Source organism: Taeniopygia guttata, chromosome 4 (genome assembly GCF_048771995.1).
Source record: "Taeniopygia guttata chromosome 4, bTaeGut7.mat, whole genome shotgun sequence".
Taxonomy (NCBI): domain Eukaryota; kingdom Metazoa; phylum Chordata; class Aves; order Passeriformes; family Estrildidae; genus Taeniopygia; species Taeniopygia guttata.
In genome coordinates this window covers 25,970,852-25,989,343 of record NC_133028.1, presented here as the reverse complement: position 1 = coordinate 25,989,343, position 18,492 = coordinate 25,970,852, and the positions used below count along the sequence as shown (strand labels likewise).

General features: G+C 39.6%; 1 protein-coding gene across 5 annotated transcripts in view; it reads right to left on the bottom strand.

The window, feature by feature from the left end:
* Positions 1–17,280, bottom strand: part of DCUN1D4 (defective in cullin neddylation 1 domain containing 4) — a 42,418-nt gene extending 25,138 nt beyond the window's left edge. For 2 of the 5 annotated variants that reach the window (XM_030271070.4, XM_030271071.4), the window contains exons 1-3: positions 17,113–17,270; positions 7,256–7,326; positions 6,292–6,331 (exon numbers count right to left, since the gene is read on the bottom strand). In XM_030271070.4, coding sequence (XP_030126930.1) covers positions 6,292–6,331; positions 7,256–7,326; positions 17,113–17,137 — 136 coding nt within the window. In that variant the 5' untranslated portion in view covers positions 17,138–17,270. Of the gene's footprint in view, positions 1–543; positions 574–6,291; positions 6,332–7,255; positions 7,327–17,112 lie in introns of all 5 variants that reach the window. The other 3 variants (XM_004174817.6, XM_030271069.4, XM_072928170.1) reach the window with 3 other exon arrangements.
* Positions 17,281–18,492: the final 1,212 nt, after the last annotated feature.

Sequence of the window (18,492 nt, the reverse complement as noted above, 5' to 3'; positions counted from 1 at the left end):
CTTGTAGATAATTAACCAAAGGAAAGAAGAATAACAACTTTCTGTTCATTAGCACAACAAAGAGCACAGGACCAACCCTTTTGACCACAGCAAGTCATTAAATTGCTTTAGCTGTCTCATGAAAACAGTCAGCTAACACTCCAGGCACAGTTTTGTCCTACTTTTATACGCTGAAGACCACAGTAACACCTGAGAAAGGTGTGTGTAAGAGCAGCTCAAAGAACTATCACAGCTCTAAGTGTTACAGAGAGAATTTGAAAAGAAAAGGAAGAGAGAAGTGAGGTATAACAATCCAGACATAAAGCGATGCCAAAGAAATTTGCAAGAAAACATTAAGAACTCCAGCATTCCTAAGCTATCTTCTCTTTGCTACAACAGCATCCAAGTTTAGCTATGCTCAATTAAGATGCCTACAAAATCTTTTAACTTACATCACAGCACAGAAGCAAGCAATAAAACTTTGACTGCTTTTTGACACCAAGGGAACAGACTGAAATCAGAGGCCCAATTCCCAACAAATACTGACAGCAATCTTCTGCTTACCTATTCTTCGAATCTTTGAAAGGCTCTCTCCTGTTATAGGAGAAACACATGTAAGGAACCTTACAGCCTCACAGGCTTTGCTACATGTATGTTATTTCAAACATGCACAGAAAGTCTAACCCATAAGAAAGTACATATTTCTCTAGTATTATGTAAGATGTTCAACCCAATTTTTACACCAAGATGAACTAATCTGGTTTCAACTAATAAAGCTTTTGCACTAAGTATGCCTCCTTTGGTCTTATTTTTATATTAATATCTATTAAGAAGAAAATGAATCTCTCTAGTTCAAGAAACACTCTCCAATTCAAAAAAATCTTCCTATATATTCTTTTTATTTTAACTCTAAAACTCCCTCCCCATTATTGTCCCAGGAGAATATACACTGTCTGTCTGAAAGAGAATTAAAAACATTGTAAATTCAAATTACAATTTAACTAATCATGAAGAAACTTACAAGTATTACGCTCCATAAACTATTATCACAAAAAAAATCATAACGGCTGTGTCAGAAAAACATACTTCTAGAAGCACTGTCTAGAATACATTACAAAAGGAAATTAATTACAATAGTATTTATTTTCTTCTCAACAATATCAGATATATTTGAAACAGGGAAGCCGGAAACCATAAAAAACTCAGAGTACAGAGTACACCCAAGACATTTTACCAATTAAACAAAGGAACTTGACCTGCTGAATGTCACTTGTTCCATCTGATTATGCCTGCACATTAATGATACTGAAAAACTGTACTCTCATAAGTTATTGAACCTGTGATACTTTATCTTTCAGATCAAATTTCTAAAGACTCTGCCAGTAAGTAAGTATTTTTGTAAGCCTACACAGACTAAAAACACTTAAGATGACAGCAGAACTCAACAGATGGCTAGAAAGAGCCAACAGACTTAAGACACACACTGAACTTAATAAATGAAAATGTGATAGTGAACACCACTTATGCATTTACTTAAGTATAACCTGTAGCTATCTCATTCCTTTGAGAGCAAATGGATTGTTTTTAAGAGCCTTTCTTTAAAAAAGTAAAAATCCATTTGTGATGGCCACAGGTAGTGGATGCTGGTAAAATGCAAGAAAAAAAACATACATCCCCTTCACCCCCCACAAATCTGTGCAGTTTACTGGTCAGTTTATTGTGAAACGAAATATGCAAGGCCTCTGTGAAAAAAGAAGCAGAGCAAAAGAAAAAAAAATAAAAGTAAAATAAAGCAGTTATAGAACAGAAAAATCATTTTGTCAGACCTGCAACCCCATACAAACCAAATAATTTAACTCAAGAATTCCTGCTTGGACTCTGCCTCCTTAAATGATAGGACATTTTAAAGAAGATTGGTGAACTTGTTTTGAAGGCTTAAACTGATCACAGAATTCTCTACAACCCAATTTCTCCAAAGACTCCTATGAAAAACTTGTATCCTCTTTGGTTTGAATGTATCTAGTTGCAGCTCTTCTCAAAGGCACAGAAAAGGGAAGAAAAGAGACAGCTCAGAATTTGGAAGGTGGCTATTAAGTGCACACATACACTGCCCTCACACACTGACAGCACACAGACACCAGGTAGACACACAGATTGTAAATGCTTTCTGAGACTTAATATCTTAATAATTGAGTTGTGGAGCAAGTCTTCACTAAGCTTTAGTTGTTAAATAATCTCTAAACTAATAAAATCACAATGTGAGGATTTAACTTTCAAAGCATTTCTTTTGTTACTAAAATTGGTGTATTAAATTTGAAGGGCTGTTATAACTTCTCTGTAACAACAGCAGAATATTTATTTCATTTTCATATAAAGCTAAAAATTATCAGTTTGAATTTTTTTACTTTGAATTCCTGTAATGTCTTAATTTTCAATACAGCTCACTAAATAGCAATATTATCCTTTCTTACACAGAGCTTTCTAATTCTAAATGTAATATTAGGTCTAGCAATGCACAGCTAACTTTACTTCCCAAAGATCTGACTATCTGCAAACAAAAGTGCAGCTACCTCTGACTACATGCAAATTTGACAGAATTTTACTTACCAAGTGCAGCTTTGCTGAAGTGATTACCTTCAAAGTTTCTCACTCCTAGGCCTCAACTCAAGATTGGCAGAACTCTTCTAGTTCTTTCTGGTTTTTTGACACTTTAAGCTAGCATTTGCAAGGTAGAGCCTCTAAATGGCTGCTGAATAGACCACCACCAGCCAAAAGCCTGTCGAGTTTAAATGCTGTTTGCCAAACATCCTACTGAATACTTCCAAATTTACAGGAGACAAAGCTTCCAAAGGGAAGTATCAATTCAAGAGCTAAAATTCACCCTAGAAAATTTAAAACAATATATAAAATAAAACCCACAAGGGAGGCATAGTCCTAGAATAGCAACAAAACCAGAATAAACAAAAGGAAAAAGAAAGTCAATAAAGAACTCAACAAGCTGTGTCCCTACAGAAATGATTCAGAGGCATGGAATTTTCACCCTCTCTAGACAAACCCTGTGAGGAATCCTGCTCTTCTGATGCTTCAGTAGGAGGATGCTTCAAAGGAAAAATAAGTAGAAACTTTGAATGCTGAAGCAATTGGTAAGATATAGCAGATCACTTAATAATGCAACACAATGACCACAAGTACAATTAACAATCATCAGTTTTCAGACACAAGATGAAAAAACTAAGATACTCATCAAAACATTAAACAACTTGCAATCCTGTTGCAAAAGGAAAAATCATCTTCCCTGTCTTGAATTCCACAGAGGCAAAAGCAATTTCTCCCCCTCCAAAGATTCATGAACAGCAATGAAGCCCTCTTTTTGTTGGAGATATTATCTCACTGTTTTAAACAAGACAGGTGACAACAATAAGACTTTTTAGTTTGGATAAGTAAGTCACAATTTAATTACCAAATCATGACTTTAAGCTATTAACAAGCTGCTAGATTTGTATGACATTAAAACAACTATTATTTCAAATGTGAGTTCTCCAAGTTAATGCACATACATACTATCAGAAAAATTGTTTACAGAATCTGAAAGCCTGATGTTCTTATACCTACAAACAGGGGAAAAAGCAAAGCTGATGACACATTTGAAGTCCCTCTTATTTTTCAGACAGATATGCATACTAAATGATAGCATGTCAGACTGCAATCATTGTTGGGGACTGGAATTTTGAAAAAAGATCCATCTTGGCTCTCAAATCACTGAAGGAATTTTGAAACTGCCACTTCCCTGTAGTTCTTTGATGTTTTAAGGCCTGGTTACAGAAAGAAAATCTGGCTAATACTTAGAAAAGATACAATTTGCTTCAAGTAATTTAGATGTCCAAGACGTTTTCTGTTAGCTTAGAAACAACTGCTTTGAAGTAAATGTGATATGCATTTAAAAGTTAATACTATCATTAATAAATATTAACCTCAGATTTTTTAAAAATAGTTTTTAGAAATCCCAATAAAATTTAGATGTGCATACATAAAGTCATCCCAAAAACAAGGTCCACAACATAATGACAATAACCCAGATAATTATGTCTATAAGAAAACGAACAGCAATCCTTAAGGATAAGACCTGGGCCAGAAGATTTAGTGTTAAAATAATCTCAGAACTATAAAAAACCTTGACATGGGGTTGGCAATACTCAAACCTTTTGCAACAGTTTTTAATCTGACTTTCAGATGAATTCTAGAAATAGAATCTCAAATTCACAGCACCTATACAGTTCTATAAATTGTGCAACAAAATTAATAGGTCTTGACAACTTCTTACTGGAAAACAGAAGTACCAAAAGTTCAGGCACATTGAAAGCAAACCATTTTCAAAAGTAACTGAGTGTCTCTAAATAAGATGTTTCCAAAGTGTCAAGTCCCATACAAAACAGAAACAGGAGACCTCTCTGTACTACATTCATGATGGCCAAAATAGCTCCTTAAATGTGTATTTGTTCTCATATGAGTCAAATCAAACATACATTTCAACTAAACATGCCTGGAAATTAAGTAAACATTTGGGCTTCATCTCTTCCTACAAGGAGACATAAAATAGGGCAGAAGCATAAGAAATAGTAGAAATAATATCTGAAGATGAGGAAGGAACCTGGTACTATCAACCATTACTTTTGGTTCTCATTTCATAATTGTTTCTAGCTTGAAAGGTTCTTTGACAACTATTGCAAAAAATTGCACTCTTGAGTGGGGATTTTGTGCCCCAACTCATTCAACAGGCACGTTCACACTTTTGAGACAGCTTAATTCAAACAACAGCATGCAGGCAAGATGATACTGGCTTTGATGAACAGTTTTATACTGACACTGATGGTAATATGTTTGAGCACTTCCTAATAGAGGTAATGAGAGCACCAATGCTAATTTCTTATACTTTATGACAGAAGTGCTAGACATGAGGTAAGACAAATTCCAAATATCTCAAAGTACATCAACACTTACTGATTAGTGACAGAAGGGGACTACCTCAATGCTTCACAACAGGTCTTGGTGATCAAGAGTAAACAAAGATTATAGAACACATTTTCTTACACTAAATCAGTATGTAGCTATTCAGTTTAGATCACCTGGGTCACACAGGAGAAAATTCCAAGTCTCCATCACAAGACGGGAGAGGACATCAGTTTTATAATATGGACATTAAAATCTCTGTCTTCAACTATCAGTCACAACCTCTTTTTTCAGAGGCTTTTCATTTACATAATGAGCTAATTTCAAGTATCAAATCACTAATCACAATAAAGTAAAGTATTTCAGAGAAGCCTTTTGTGGCTAGAATAAGAGTTCAAGCATGAAACAATGTCACCTGCTGCTGTACAGAGGAGAGTGCAAAATCTCTAAGTGAGTTCTGCCCAATCCCAAGCAATGCAGTCCTATGCATCTCTTCTCATTGCTTGAGGCTAACAGTGTGCTAGATTTTTAAGTGTGTGCCAGAAATCTCCAGGAGGAGCTGACAGGTCTCTCCACTCCCCTAAATGCTCAAGGTAACATCAGCAAATATAGCCATCACCCCAGGATAGTGAAAAAGCTTTGAGTGAGGTGGTAGGACAGACATGGTCAGTTTTAAAGAATAGTTCTGCTGAGTGAGTGATCGGGGCTTGAAGGCAGTGCAAAAGGAGGTAAGAACGCTTGCAAAACATCAGGTTACAAAGCTCAAATGCTAACAAATCAAGAATGGCAGGAAGCTGGTACCAGGCACCTGAGAAGACTACCTCAAAAAATTACGACATTTCATAGAACAAAACACAGATATGAACCCATAAATAGGAAGTACTCAGACACTGACTGAAAACCTGCACAAGAAACAGAAATAACCTGCAACAGAACCAGTCAAGAAAAAAGCAGATTGTTTGGAGCACAGCATTTAAACTCAGTCACAGGCATCAAAACAGCCAGAAAGGTCTTGCTTCTACTCTGTTCTCACTAATGCTCTTTCAAGACTCAAAACAATGTAAGAACATGGATATTTTGTGGCCCAACAGGCTGAGTCCCAGGAGTGAGAGAAATTTTTCATTAAGTCTTCTAAACTAAGAGACAGTGAAATTACAGATACTGCTGAAACATGTTCAAGTCCTTCATAATTTGATAAATTACAAGCAAAAATGCCTGTTTTGAAAAAAAAATAAGCCCAGGCACTTGTTTCCTAAAACTCCTTTAGCCTTCTAAAACATCCTTTTCAGTTATGCTAAAGAGACTTGTTTAATAAAGCGTGTTTAAATTATTTCAATCTATTTTTACTCCATCCCTATTAAATACCTGTCTGGTGATCGTCTTGACCAACGTCCTCAGTCAGATTCTGCAAGAAACAGGAATGACACAGTTAAACAAGATTCTTCTGTACTATTTTTAAATTTTGATATTAATATTCATCCTAATTACTTAAAGATCATCTACCTAAGATTGCAGTCTTTGTGTTTTCAGTTCATATTTACCTAAAAAGTTACACTTGCAAATTTATCTTAAAAGTTCAAGTAAGCTGAAATTGCTATATATTTTTGAGTTTTTTCAATCAAAAACATATCAAATTATTTCAGGAGTGGAAATAACTACCCATCAGGCTGGGAATTGGCATTATTTTATCAAATAATTCCACCAATAAATGCGGCATTAGAAACACTGAATTTACGATTTAGGACAGAAACGGCTTTGCTTAAGGATAAACATACAAATGCATTCTAAAGGAAACTGATTAAAAACCAACTGAAACCTTGGAAACAAGTTTACCCCCTTCTTCAGGCAGGGTCTTTTCCACTAAATTTGCAGTGTACACACAGAAGCCGTATCACCATTTCCAGCTATGGTTGCAATAAAACAAATGTAAATACACATCACATAAGCAGGAAGAGCTTTCCCAAAAACCTTGTTTCACATTTTGCATGGGTGTAAGAGGACAGCTTGCTCTTTCAATATGTTTTCCAGAAGAACTGCAAAAAACTGGGTAACTATGATGATTACCATCACTTAATGTATCCAAGAAAGCTTCTTGTATGAGGCAAAATCCAATGTTCAAACAAAGTTCAAACTCCACTCTGACCTCCGGAGAATAATCTTTCACCTTTTGCTAATACTACTTATCTTTTCACCAATTCAAACCCAACAGCCTTTCATACAACAAGGCAGTTATAATTTTTAGAAGTGTAATCACTTAATGATTTAAATCATAACATATTCTGGACCAAAGCCCTAGCTATTTTGCTAAGATAAAATGGCAAGTCATTACCAGCCTATTGAGGGTGTGGTAAATCTTGTGAATATTTGCCAGTGTTGATAGATGAGAATTCAGTTGAAAATCTAGAGGGGAGGAAAAGAAAGAGGGTTTTAAATTTCTGGTTTCCAAATGCAGCAGTCATGATGTTTCTACATTCTGGCTATTTAATAAAATCATCACAGAACTATAAACTAAAAGGCACCTCAACTTTTTCAGCACTGACATTTTCAATACTTGAGTGGAACAACTGAAATCTGCAAAAAGATATACTATGTATGTATTTTTCTTAAGGCATAGATGACCCTTAGCAGAAGTATAGGTAACTGTAGCCGAATAAAAAAAAAAAAAAAAAAACTAATTTTTTTTTCCCCTTGATATTTGGAATCATTGTAACTTCCATGTTACCCAGTCCTTCTGTTTCATCTATTCCAAAATCAAGTACCATGTAACATTCTAAAATCATTAATAAAAATCCTAGTTTTTAAAATATCTGATTTTATTAATACACATGTACTTGCCTTTATATTAATTTCCTTGCAAAAATAAGTGACTAGAATACACTTGCACAGTTGATACAGCTTTTTAATAACAAACCAAAGGTTACAATACAGCAGCTGTTAAGACAAGAGCCAAAAAAACTGATAATGAAATATTCTGACATTTCTTGGAAGAAGCCATAGCATAGAAGTAAATTTTGCTTCCATACTCCAAATATAAAACACTCGAGTCTTCTTCAGTTGCTAAAGAGGAAGAACCTAATTTTTCTCTATTCTTTTGAATTCCCTATTTTTGCTAGGAATGTGGCAAGAACAAAACTGGAAAGTAAGTAATTTACAAAAGAACAGCTGAGATCCAGCTAGAATGCAGGCAAACCAAGAAGAATCTCAGAAGCTGAACACAAACCAGCCAAGAGGGCTTAAAGACAGTCAACTACTACAGAGTATCTCCATTTAAACTAAAAATAAATTAGCTACCCTGTGGGAATTCTCAGCTCAGAGAGAAAATGAAGGTTTCTAACCAGGCAGAAGCCTGGGAAACCGTTGGGAAAGAATGTAAATCTTTATCTCTCTTGTTGTTCACATTGTTTATAGATAAGTTCTGCCACTGTGCGCCATTCACTGCACGCCAATGGTGAGAGTTGTTTTTACTCTAGGACCAATAGAATTGGTATAGACGAAGCTCTCTATAAAAAGAGTGGTGTATTTGAAATAAATCAAAGTTCTACTCTCTCGCCTTCTGATCTGGAGTCATTTCACGTCCTGCCTCAACAGCGTCACTACCCCACTAGAACTCATGTGCCAAAACACTCTAGAGAAATGTACTGTACGATAAGCAAAGTACTCCAAGCAAATTTTTCTATATGTGAAAAGCTTCTGTATGTGCCTAGTGTCACTACCCAGCTAATGCACTACAGCATTTCTAATGAGACGTTTAATTTGGCTTTGCCCAGCAGCTGATACAAGATGCAAGTGAGGTCAAAAAAATAATTCCCTTATCTCCATCCAGAGCATTTCAAAGGAATGCTCTCAAGATACACTTAAGATGATCCAGACAAACAAGAATCATCATTAAACATCCGACTGCCAAGTCAGTGAACCACACTGCTACGAAGTTAACAAGTGGAACTGAAGATACTGCCTGCTCTAAGTGTACTTGTTACACACATCACTGTGGAATTCTCTTGCCACAGTGAATTTAAAAAAAAAAAAAAAAAATATATATATACACTTAAAGATACTTTTAGGAATTATACACTTCATTCATTATGTTAGCCAGAGTATTATTTAATTAAGCTACCTGTTTCTTAACATGTTGGCCCCAATCCACCCACAGCAATACAACTGCTCTAAGTCAGAAGCACCACAAATGGAATCTCCAACTTTAGCTAACCTTATACATACAAAGACAATCCAGATCTTCTTACCAAGCTACAATAGGAAGTTCTTGAATCTTCAACAGGGTGCTAATTTTTCCTGTATTAAATGCTCAATAAAGTTCCATTTTTTGCTAGTTAAACAATACTAAGCAGAACCATTCTGCAAGAAAAAAATAATCCTGAGTTTCTTAGCCAATGCTAAATATAAATATAAATATAAAGCAATGAGAAAAAACAAAAGGAGAGGGGGGCAAACAGGGATGAGCACAAAAGGGAACATAAAAGCCATTCTGAGGAAGGCAAGATTAAAAAATAAGATTTGATTTGTTAACTGGCAGATCAGACGAAACTTTCCAGAATATGAATTTTACAGTTTCCCTTGCTGCTTAGCCTAAAATCTACAAAGAACATGAGTGGTTAGAGAAACCGGTTATATCTGGAGGCAAGAAGCTGAGAGCACTAAGCAAATATTTATTTATTCTAATGTAATATTAACTTTAGATAGCACTCCTAAAAATGGTTGAAAAAATACTCTAACAGTAGGATTATAAATATATAGGTGTCACCTTTGAAACAAAACATTCCTAGGCACTTCAAAACACATAGTTCATGCCAGTATGTTTTACACTTCCAGTAGAAATACCTGTACAATTTTAAGCTGCTGCTTCAGAAATAAGTTACATAATTAAGATGGACTTAGCAGCGTTATACAAATATATTTTCCAGTTCTAATACAAGAGATATCACATCATACACCATTTGAACATGGAGGACCGGAATACAATGTTTTCTTTCTTTCACAGGGGAAGCTTCACAGTGTAGGGATATTATCTAAAACTGAAAACAGGGGGGTTTTTTACAGTTATAAACGCAAATGCAAGGAGCACCCATTAAATTAGGGAAGTTAAATTACAGTTCAGGTTATTCTCTGAATTGGTCAGTGAGTCAGTATTTGCTACATCTATATTTCAAGAATGATACACAAAGTATCCTATGCCACTGTGAAAAAGCCTATTTTGAAAGAAAAAAAATTTTAAGAAACAAAATCCAAATTTACACCTCCCATGCTCATGTAACACTATCTGGGAAATTAGCAAAATAGCACTGATAAACAGTGGTCAAGATGGCAAACAACTGGACAGCTGGTTGCAACTGCATTCTTCAGGAACACACTCTCTCCCCTCCACCTCCCAAACTTTCCACAAATGCTTATGCAGCCTCCAAAACTGTGCTTGCTGATCCCCTTGGTCGGCTCACTACACTTGGAATCTTATCCACTGAATAAACAAAACCTCTTGTGGCAGCAGCAACGTGCTAGATGGATCCACCTGTCCACCCCAGCGCCACCTCAGAGGAGCGATACATCACAAGAAGCGCACACTCAACAGCTGGTTGTATGAGCTTTACACAAATAATGCCATCCTGCGTGAAGCCATTTTTCACCTGAAGACAAGAGTTCCAAACCACATGAATTGGTCTGATTTTTTTTTTTCCCTACAGAAACTGCATCTAGCTCTGGGGTCCTCCTCAGCATGGGAAAGACATGGGCCTGCTGGCGCAAAGTCACAAAGGACAACTGGAGGAACACCTCTCCTATGAAGAAAGGCTGAGAGCTAGGGCTGTTCAGTGGGGAGAACAGAAGACTCCAGGGAGATCTCACAGCACTTTTAAGTGCACTTACAGTACTTTAAGGGGACTTCCATGAAAGCTGGAGACGGACTTTCCAGAAGAGCACGTATATCAGGACAAGGAGGAATGGCTTCAAACAGAGTAGGTTTAGACTAGATATTAGTAAGAAATTCTTTACTGTGAGGGTGGTGAGACCTTGGCATAGGCTGCCCAAAGAAGCTGTGGCTGCCCCAAGCCTAGAGTGTGAGGCTGGATGGGGCTCTGAGCAACCTGGTTGTGGTGGAAGGTACTGGTGCTCACGGCAGCAGGATTACAACTCTATTATCTTTCAGGTCCCTTCCAATTCAAGCCATTCTAAGACTCTGATGTACCACACAGTTTATTGACCTCGAATCAGGAGAAGGAAATCTGCTTGCTTTGTAAATAGAGAAAGATGATATATGGAAAGTTCGCTATGACTTTAAGGGGTATATGTCAAGCATATGTATTTTGTTGATTAAATTATTTTTCGTGCAGAAGGTAGCTGATCTTCAGTGAGGTCTGAAGCAATGGAAATTCCACATGGTATTAAATACTTTGCAGTAATTCAGAATGCAATGGCAAAAAAAAACCCCAAAAAAAAAATAGAAGTAGTGTAATTGCAAATCCAGAACCCAGAAAGGAAAGAAATGACAGAGCCAACTTAGTATCATGGAATTTAAATGTTGTCTGCAGTCTGTGATTAACACAATGTTAAGGGTTAAAGGCTGGGTTAGTCAATTAGTCACAATCATATACAATTTAAAAATAAAAAGAAAACAGTTTAAAAATAATTTTTAGAATATTATAGGTTAAGGTTTAAACTATGGACGTAAGAGTTACAGAGAGGTAAAAGAAGCAAGAGCTGGCTGGGCTTGCTTCCATAACAAACTAGAGAAAAAACATTCTACACGCTCTCATTAATGCACACATTAAATACAATACAAAAAACCAAAAAACTCCAGGTAAACTGGACTCAAATACTCTTCCCTACCTGAAATGAAAAAACTTTAAATGTCAAATCCCAATTTTTTATTTTTTTCATCAGATGGAGGAATGTTTTGCCAAACTATTTAAATAAAGATCTGAACATAAAAAACAACAACAACAAAAATAAAACAAAAAAACACAAAGAGTACCTGCCTGAACAAAACCTTTAACTTAATTCCTGCTATAGAAATGTAAGGCTTGGACAAAACACAGCTACAAGGTACAGTAAAATCTATTAAAAACATAGTAAGAAATTAACAATAGTAGTCAACAAGATCAGCTGACTTCAAGTTTCCTTTAAAAGCTGCTAATTTTTTTAAGCAAATAGAAAACCTATACAAAATCTCACTTGACCAGTAGGTCTAAAAATAATTATCCCTAACAGATATGCCATATATACAATACTTAAATATAGAAACAGCAGTAGTAATTACATAGTAGTAATTCTTATTACTGCTAAGATACAGCTTTAAACTTCTCAGAAAAAAAATTTAATGGAAAACACACATCAGGCAAACTCATACCTAAAAATTAAAATAGTATGCTTAGACTTTTATTCAATTGTTTTCCTTGCTTTCAAGTAACAGAGATAGAAAAAAAAAAAAAACCAACTTGTAGTAGCATTGACAATAATAGTTCAAAGTTCTGTTGCCTTAGTTAGCTTTAAATAAGCTTTACTTACTAAAAAAATAATTTAATCTTCTAAAAAATACACCATTTTATATTCTGTAGCCTACTTACAGAATTATCCTAACAGCAATACTATTTATATTGATGAATGATGAATTGATTAATGAACTTAGAAGTTCAGATCTGAAACCTACACTTGGTGAAAGCCCTCAACACTCATGTTCAGGAAGCAAAATTATTGTATTAATTCCTAAATATAGAAGAAAAAAGAAAATGTACATGAGTCTTATTTACACAAAAACTTAACAACACACCTGAAGACTGAGAATCCCAAACTGCAGCACAGAGAAGACAGGAGCTGACTCTGCATTCCTGTCAAATACAGGATTAAAAATCTATTTCCAGTGTGTCTGTAGCTGCATCCCTGCAGGCAGTGACACTCTATAGCAGGGCCAACCAGCAGAAGAATCCTTTCTCCCAGTCCATCATGGGACAACAAGCCTTGGGTCAAGGGAGACAGAGAACAGGCTTTTCAAGGGTCTCCCTTGATTTGGCGTGCTCAAATAAAGGGCATGATTCAGAAAGTAAGGAAAACAGAACTGAATTCCAGCTTGGAAAGTAAGGAGAAGCAATTAGATGGGATGATCCAACTTATCTTGAGGAGCATCAAGATCTAGCCATTAAAGCTGAAGACATGATTCTGCAGAATGTTTCTCCTGCCCGCCTGCACCCAGAACTGCACCAAGCTCAGAGCTACTGCTGACACCAGTGGTATCCAAAACCCACAGTTGCAAATTTGTGTACATTTTGCAAACACAACAGCCTAAAATGTTCTGAAGCAAAACACAGACTGACTTAAGCTAGTAAATAAAAAACCCTACAGAAAACTCAAACCCAAGCAACAAAATATGGTAGGAGTTACTATACACACTAAAATCATTTAAAGGTAAACATTCAAATTCAACTCTTAACATTTGGTATTACCACTCAGAATGACTACTGCAACAAAATATTTTAAGATCACTGCATGCTACATAGATAGGAAAAAGCATAATTCTTTTTTGCCCTCATAGGAACAAATGTTTATTTTACCTAGGTGTTTTTGGAGTACCTAATCTGAAGGTTTGTCTACAAAAAGAGCTACAGCAGTTTAAAGTTAATTGAGAATTTTAGAGCAATTTAGGCAGTGCAAAATTTGTGTAACTGCTACTTTAGTTTGAATACATTTCCATTGACCTTAAATTAATTGAACAAGTAAGAGCTAGGCTAATTCTTCTATACTAACATATAGGATAAAATACTCTGCACAACTGGCTCATGGCAGGATTTGGGTTTGCTTGGGAGGGGGTGATTTTCGTTGGGTGTTTTGTGCTATATAGCAAAGACCTAACACTAAGTGGGTTTCTGGTGCAAAACATCAGCTTCCATTGATGGAAAGTGTTCATCCAGTCTAACACTTATTCTACCATCAGATTAATTCAAACAAGTGTCAGTGAGCTAGTTTTACATCATGAGTTGCCATGACCTGAGAGTTGTTTGGAAGCATTACTCTTAACTTCATGCCAGTTGTCATCTGGCATCCTACAAAGGGCATAAAGGTAATCCAAACTTTGTATCTTGTGCTCTAGCTAATTCAGCAGAAATGCAACCCTGTCAAGCACATGTTACAGGGGTATCCAGCACCGGGCACATCCGCTGTGTGGCTCACAAAGGAGCTGCAACAGCCTAGGAACAACCATGGCAGTCAAAAGCATTACTGTCCCAGCTGCTTGCTTCTTCCTCCCTGCCAAAATTTACTGACCCCACAGCTCTGCCAGCAGCACAGGCCATGGCCACATTCCCTAACCCACTTCAGGCAAGAAATCAACCTGTCAGTTTAGACAATTTAAGTAAGTGGCAAGAGCTACTTTTGACTGAGTGGATTAGAGAGTGCCCCTACAAACTACTTTACCAACAGAGCACGGGAAGCAGTAATCTACAGCTAATGAGCAGTAATGAGCAGCTGAGCAGACCCAGTCCCACAGTCTACACAGTGACACATCTGCATCAAGTGTGTCACACCAGTCAGCTCCCCAGGAACAGCTAAAGCCTTGCAGCTTGAGCTGTATATAAATATATAAAACCATCTATATACACACAATTTTATATGTATATACACACACCCCCCACTGAATGAACTGGTAGCTGTTTCTATCTCTTTATGAGCCAAAAGTAAAAATTCTGTTTAACATCAGACCACGATTCTAAATAAAACAATTTAATTGGACAGTACGACAAAAATGCTGGCACATATAAATTAAGGATTCTGCTTCAAGCCCTGTTAGCAGTCTTACTTCCTGTAGAAGAAATAACCACACTATTAAACCCTCTAATATTTAAATTGGACACAAGAGATGAACACTTTCACAGGATGTACTGTACTTCCTAGTGCTATGCTTTTTGGCAAGCACAGGACAGACAAATTAAGTGAGTTATCTTCTTCTGCTTGAAGACACAAACAAAACTAGGAACTAATGCTTTGAAAAAGCCCAAAGTCTTTGCTTTCAGTACCTGCAAAGAAAGTGTGGGAGGAGGGGAATTAAAGAAAACACAGGATTAATAATTCACTAAGAGCACAAAAAGTACTCAGACAAAAATAAATTTAAATGAAGTGCTGCAATTACACAAATAAGAACTCATCCTGATACAACAGAATGAGGAAAAGCAGTAAAAATAAACTTTACCTGCCTAATTCAACCTATTACATGGTCTTATACAGAGAGAGTTTTTCTAATTATAGCTACAGGAGCTACAAGAAACTTTCAAGCAAACACATTCAATAGAAAAAAGGAAAGTTGATTTCTTCATATAATGGAAAAGATGTTTTCTCAGAAAGTAAAACTGAGACTGAGCAAAAATGTATTAATGGAGTTTATATCATAAGAACAGATAAGGGACTAAGAAGGACCAAAAAAGGTGGCTCAAAATAAATCTCCAGTCAAGAGACTACTATAAGCCAGCTTCTGTATGTGCAAAATTATGCTATGAATACTTCTTGCTTTAAGCATTTAGATCAATGAAAAAAACCCAACCACTGTGAAGCTACAGATAATGAAATTAGTTAATTTAGGAAAATATATCTATTTAAAACAACACATATACAAGCAAAAAAAAAAAAAATTTGAGGCGCAAGATCTGATCACACCACAGCACATTTTTAATGCAAAGCCAGTAACAGCTGAAGGCTGAGGAAGACTACTCATACTGTTTTCTGAAGACAAATTAAAATTCAAAAAAATTAAAAATCACTATGTCACCTAATCATCCTACATGAGGGAGCCCTGGAATATTTGCAACTGTAACTCACACATGTATATAATGAGGACTTGCATTTTTTTTTGACAGGGCACATGACAAAGACACTGAACAGAAGGCATTTTCTAGAATAATTATCCTTCTATTTCTAATATGAGGCAATTATTTCTGCTTTAATGGCAGACTTCACTACCAACACATAATGACCCCTAAATATAAAGGTAAAATAAATCAAAACCACTAAAAAACTGATATAACCTTATGAGTTAGAGCCTTTACCAGGATGCCCCTGTACAACATCTCATTCTGAGAAACACAGGAGGATTCAAGAAAATTCAGGCATTATGCAGCATTTCATTCCACCACTGCTTTCAGGACTTTGTCCAAAAGTCGTACCATCATTCACTAACGTATGAGCAAAGCTTCAATTTTTCATTATCTTTCCCATAAGCAAGTTCTATGGTAATAAAGCATCTCAGAGCTGCAAATCCTTTTGCAGTGAGAACACGTTCCTGGGAGATTTCACAGGGACGTCGTTGTGGTAGGACAGCTTTGGGTTCGGGACAACCACCAGGTCACTGCAGCGGACAGTGCCTATCTCCGAACCCCGGCCACCCCACGGCCACGCAGATGTGCGACCCCCTGCACCATGCAACCCGTCTGCAGCAGGCGGTCCCCGCTGCTCGGAACGCACAGCCAGAGACTCTATTGCGGAGACAAAGCCCTCACTGCGCTCCTCCAAAGCAGGCGGCGCGATGCGCCCGTGCTCCCCAGGGTACGGCGGGTCCGGCCGGGGGTCCGCGGGGCGGGGGCAGCGCGCCGCGCCGCCGCAGGGCCCGCTGGGAGTTGTAGTCCGCCACGCCGCCTCCCGCCGCCCCGTTGCGTGGGGCCGCCGCCGCAGGGACTCCACCTCCCACCATGCGCCGCGGCTCCAGTCCCCCGCACAAGCAGCCCGGTTCCCCCGCACCGGCCCGACGGAACCCGCTGAATTCACCCCCGCCCATCTTCCCTTACACACGCAGCTCCGCAGCCCGCGCTCCCCACGGCAATCCCGGCTCTCTCACAGCCGGCCACGAGGCCGGCCGCAGCCTCACTCGCTCACCAGCTGGGTCGAGCGAACTGCGTCACACCCTCCGAGTGCCCCCGGCCCTCTCTGGTGCGGCTGCCCCCGCCCGCTCCCGCCCCCGCCCGCCGGCGGAGCGCGCTGAGGGCCCCCGCGGGGGCCCCGCCGCCAGGCACGCACACATCGCCCCGCTCCGCGGCGGTCCCGCACCCGCGGGCCTGAACCCTTCCCCGGCATCGGGAGTCCCGGTGGCGCGCTCGGCCAACGCTCACGAGCCAGGGGCAAGAGAAGCCGGCCCCGGCCGGGCGGTTCTTTCGGCCGGGCAGCAGGGCGAGCGGCGGGCCCGGGCCCGGCCGCGGCGCTACTCACTGACAGCGGCGGCATCCGAGTGCATTTTCGTGCAGCGCTGCACACGCTGCCGGCCCGGCCCGGCTCCTGCCCTGCTCCCAATCCAGAGCCTGGGCACGGACACCCCCGCCCCGCCCACTGCCCGCGCCCATTGGTCCGGGCTGCCGCGGGACGCGGCGAGTTTCGCCCTCCTACTGGGTGAGGCCGCTGCCACTCTGCTCCCGCCAGCCCCACACTGCCGCCCCGGCCTCCCATTGGGCAGCGGGCCGGGCCGGCCACGCCACTCTTCGCTCTGACTGGGCTGTGGCGCTGCCAGTCTTTCCCGCTCTTTAAAGCGCGTGCAAAGAGCACCACTTTGTGTCACTCGCGGCGCTGATTGGCTATGGGGACCAAGGGCCGCGCCCATACACTGATGCGATTGGCTGAGAGAGGGAAAGGGGAGTGGCCTGTGGAGCTGCCCCGCCCTCCAGGGGCCGCGGGCGGGCGGGGGGTGCCGGGGCGGGGGGGGCGGTAGGACTGCGGCACTTTCCAGTTGCTCCGTGATCCCCGCGCGGAGCGGCTGAATCTGCGGCTGCTCTGGGAGGCTTTCCTTATTTCTCCCCTCTCCCTCTTCCAAAGGAGAAAAATGGCAAGCTGCCAGCGCCAGCCGAACGCACGCATGTGTCAGGTCAATGTTACAGCAGAGGCAGGATGGGCGGTGGAGAAACCTGGGGCCAAGCGTGCTCCTTGCGGGACGATGGCAGCGGCTCTTGCCGCGGGGTGTTGTTTCGCGATCCTAGAAATCTAGCACGTGGAGCCACCCTCCTTTCCCTCCCCCTGCACGGAGAGGTCGCCATCCCTGAGCCGGGGGAGGAAGCCGCCAGGCAGGTCATTGCTGCTTAGCATGCGGGTGCAGCATCCCGTGGCGTTCCAGGGGTAAACGCCGTCCCTGGCACTTCCCGGCGCTGAAATACAGGTGCGGGGAGACTGCTAGAGCAGCGTCTGTGCACAGTGGAGGATTATAAAGACAGAACTGAGTAATGAAAAAAACCCTTCCGCTAAAAGGTTAAGTTAAAAGAAAGCCAAGGACTATGAAACTGAAGTAGTGCCAGATTTAAGGTAATTGTCCCTTTGGAGTAATGCATTAACATACAGTCCTGAATTAACTGATCACAGGCTTTTCTGTGTTTCTTTGGGGTTTTTGGTAAGCTTTGCCTTACTCGGTGAGTCAGAATGTGCAAGTGCAGATGATTTATTTTGCTTGTTTTCCACTGCCTGTTTTACAGAGAAGAGGGTGGAGTCCACAGAAAAATGAATCCGCTTTTCAAAAGTTACAGACTAAAACCCATGTCAGAGTAATGAAAGCTCATACTATTTGAAATTCTTACTTGCTCACTAACGCGTTGAAATTATTTTTTTAGA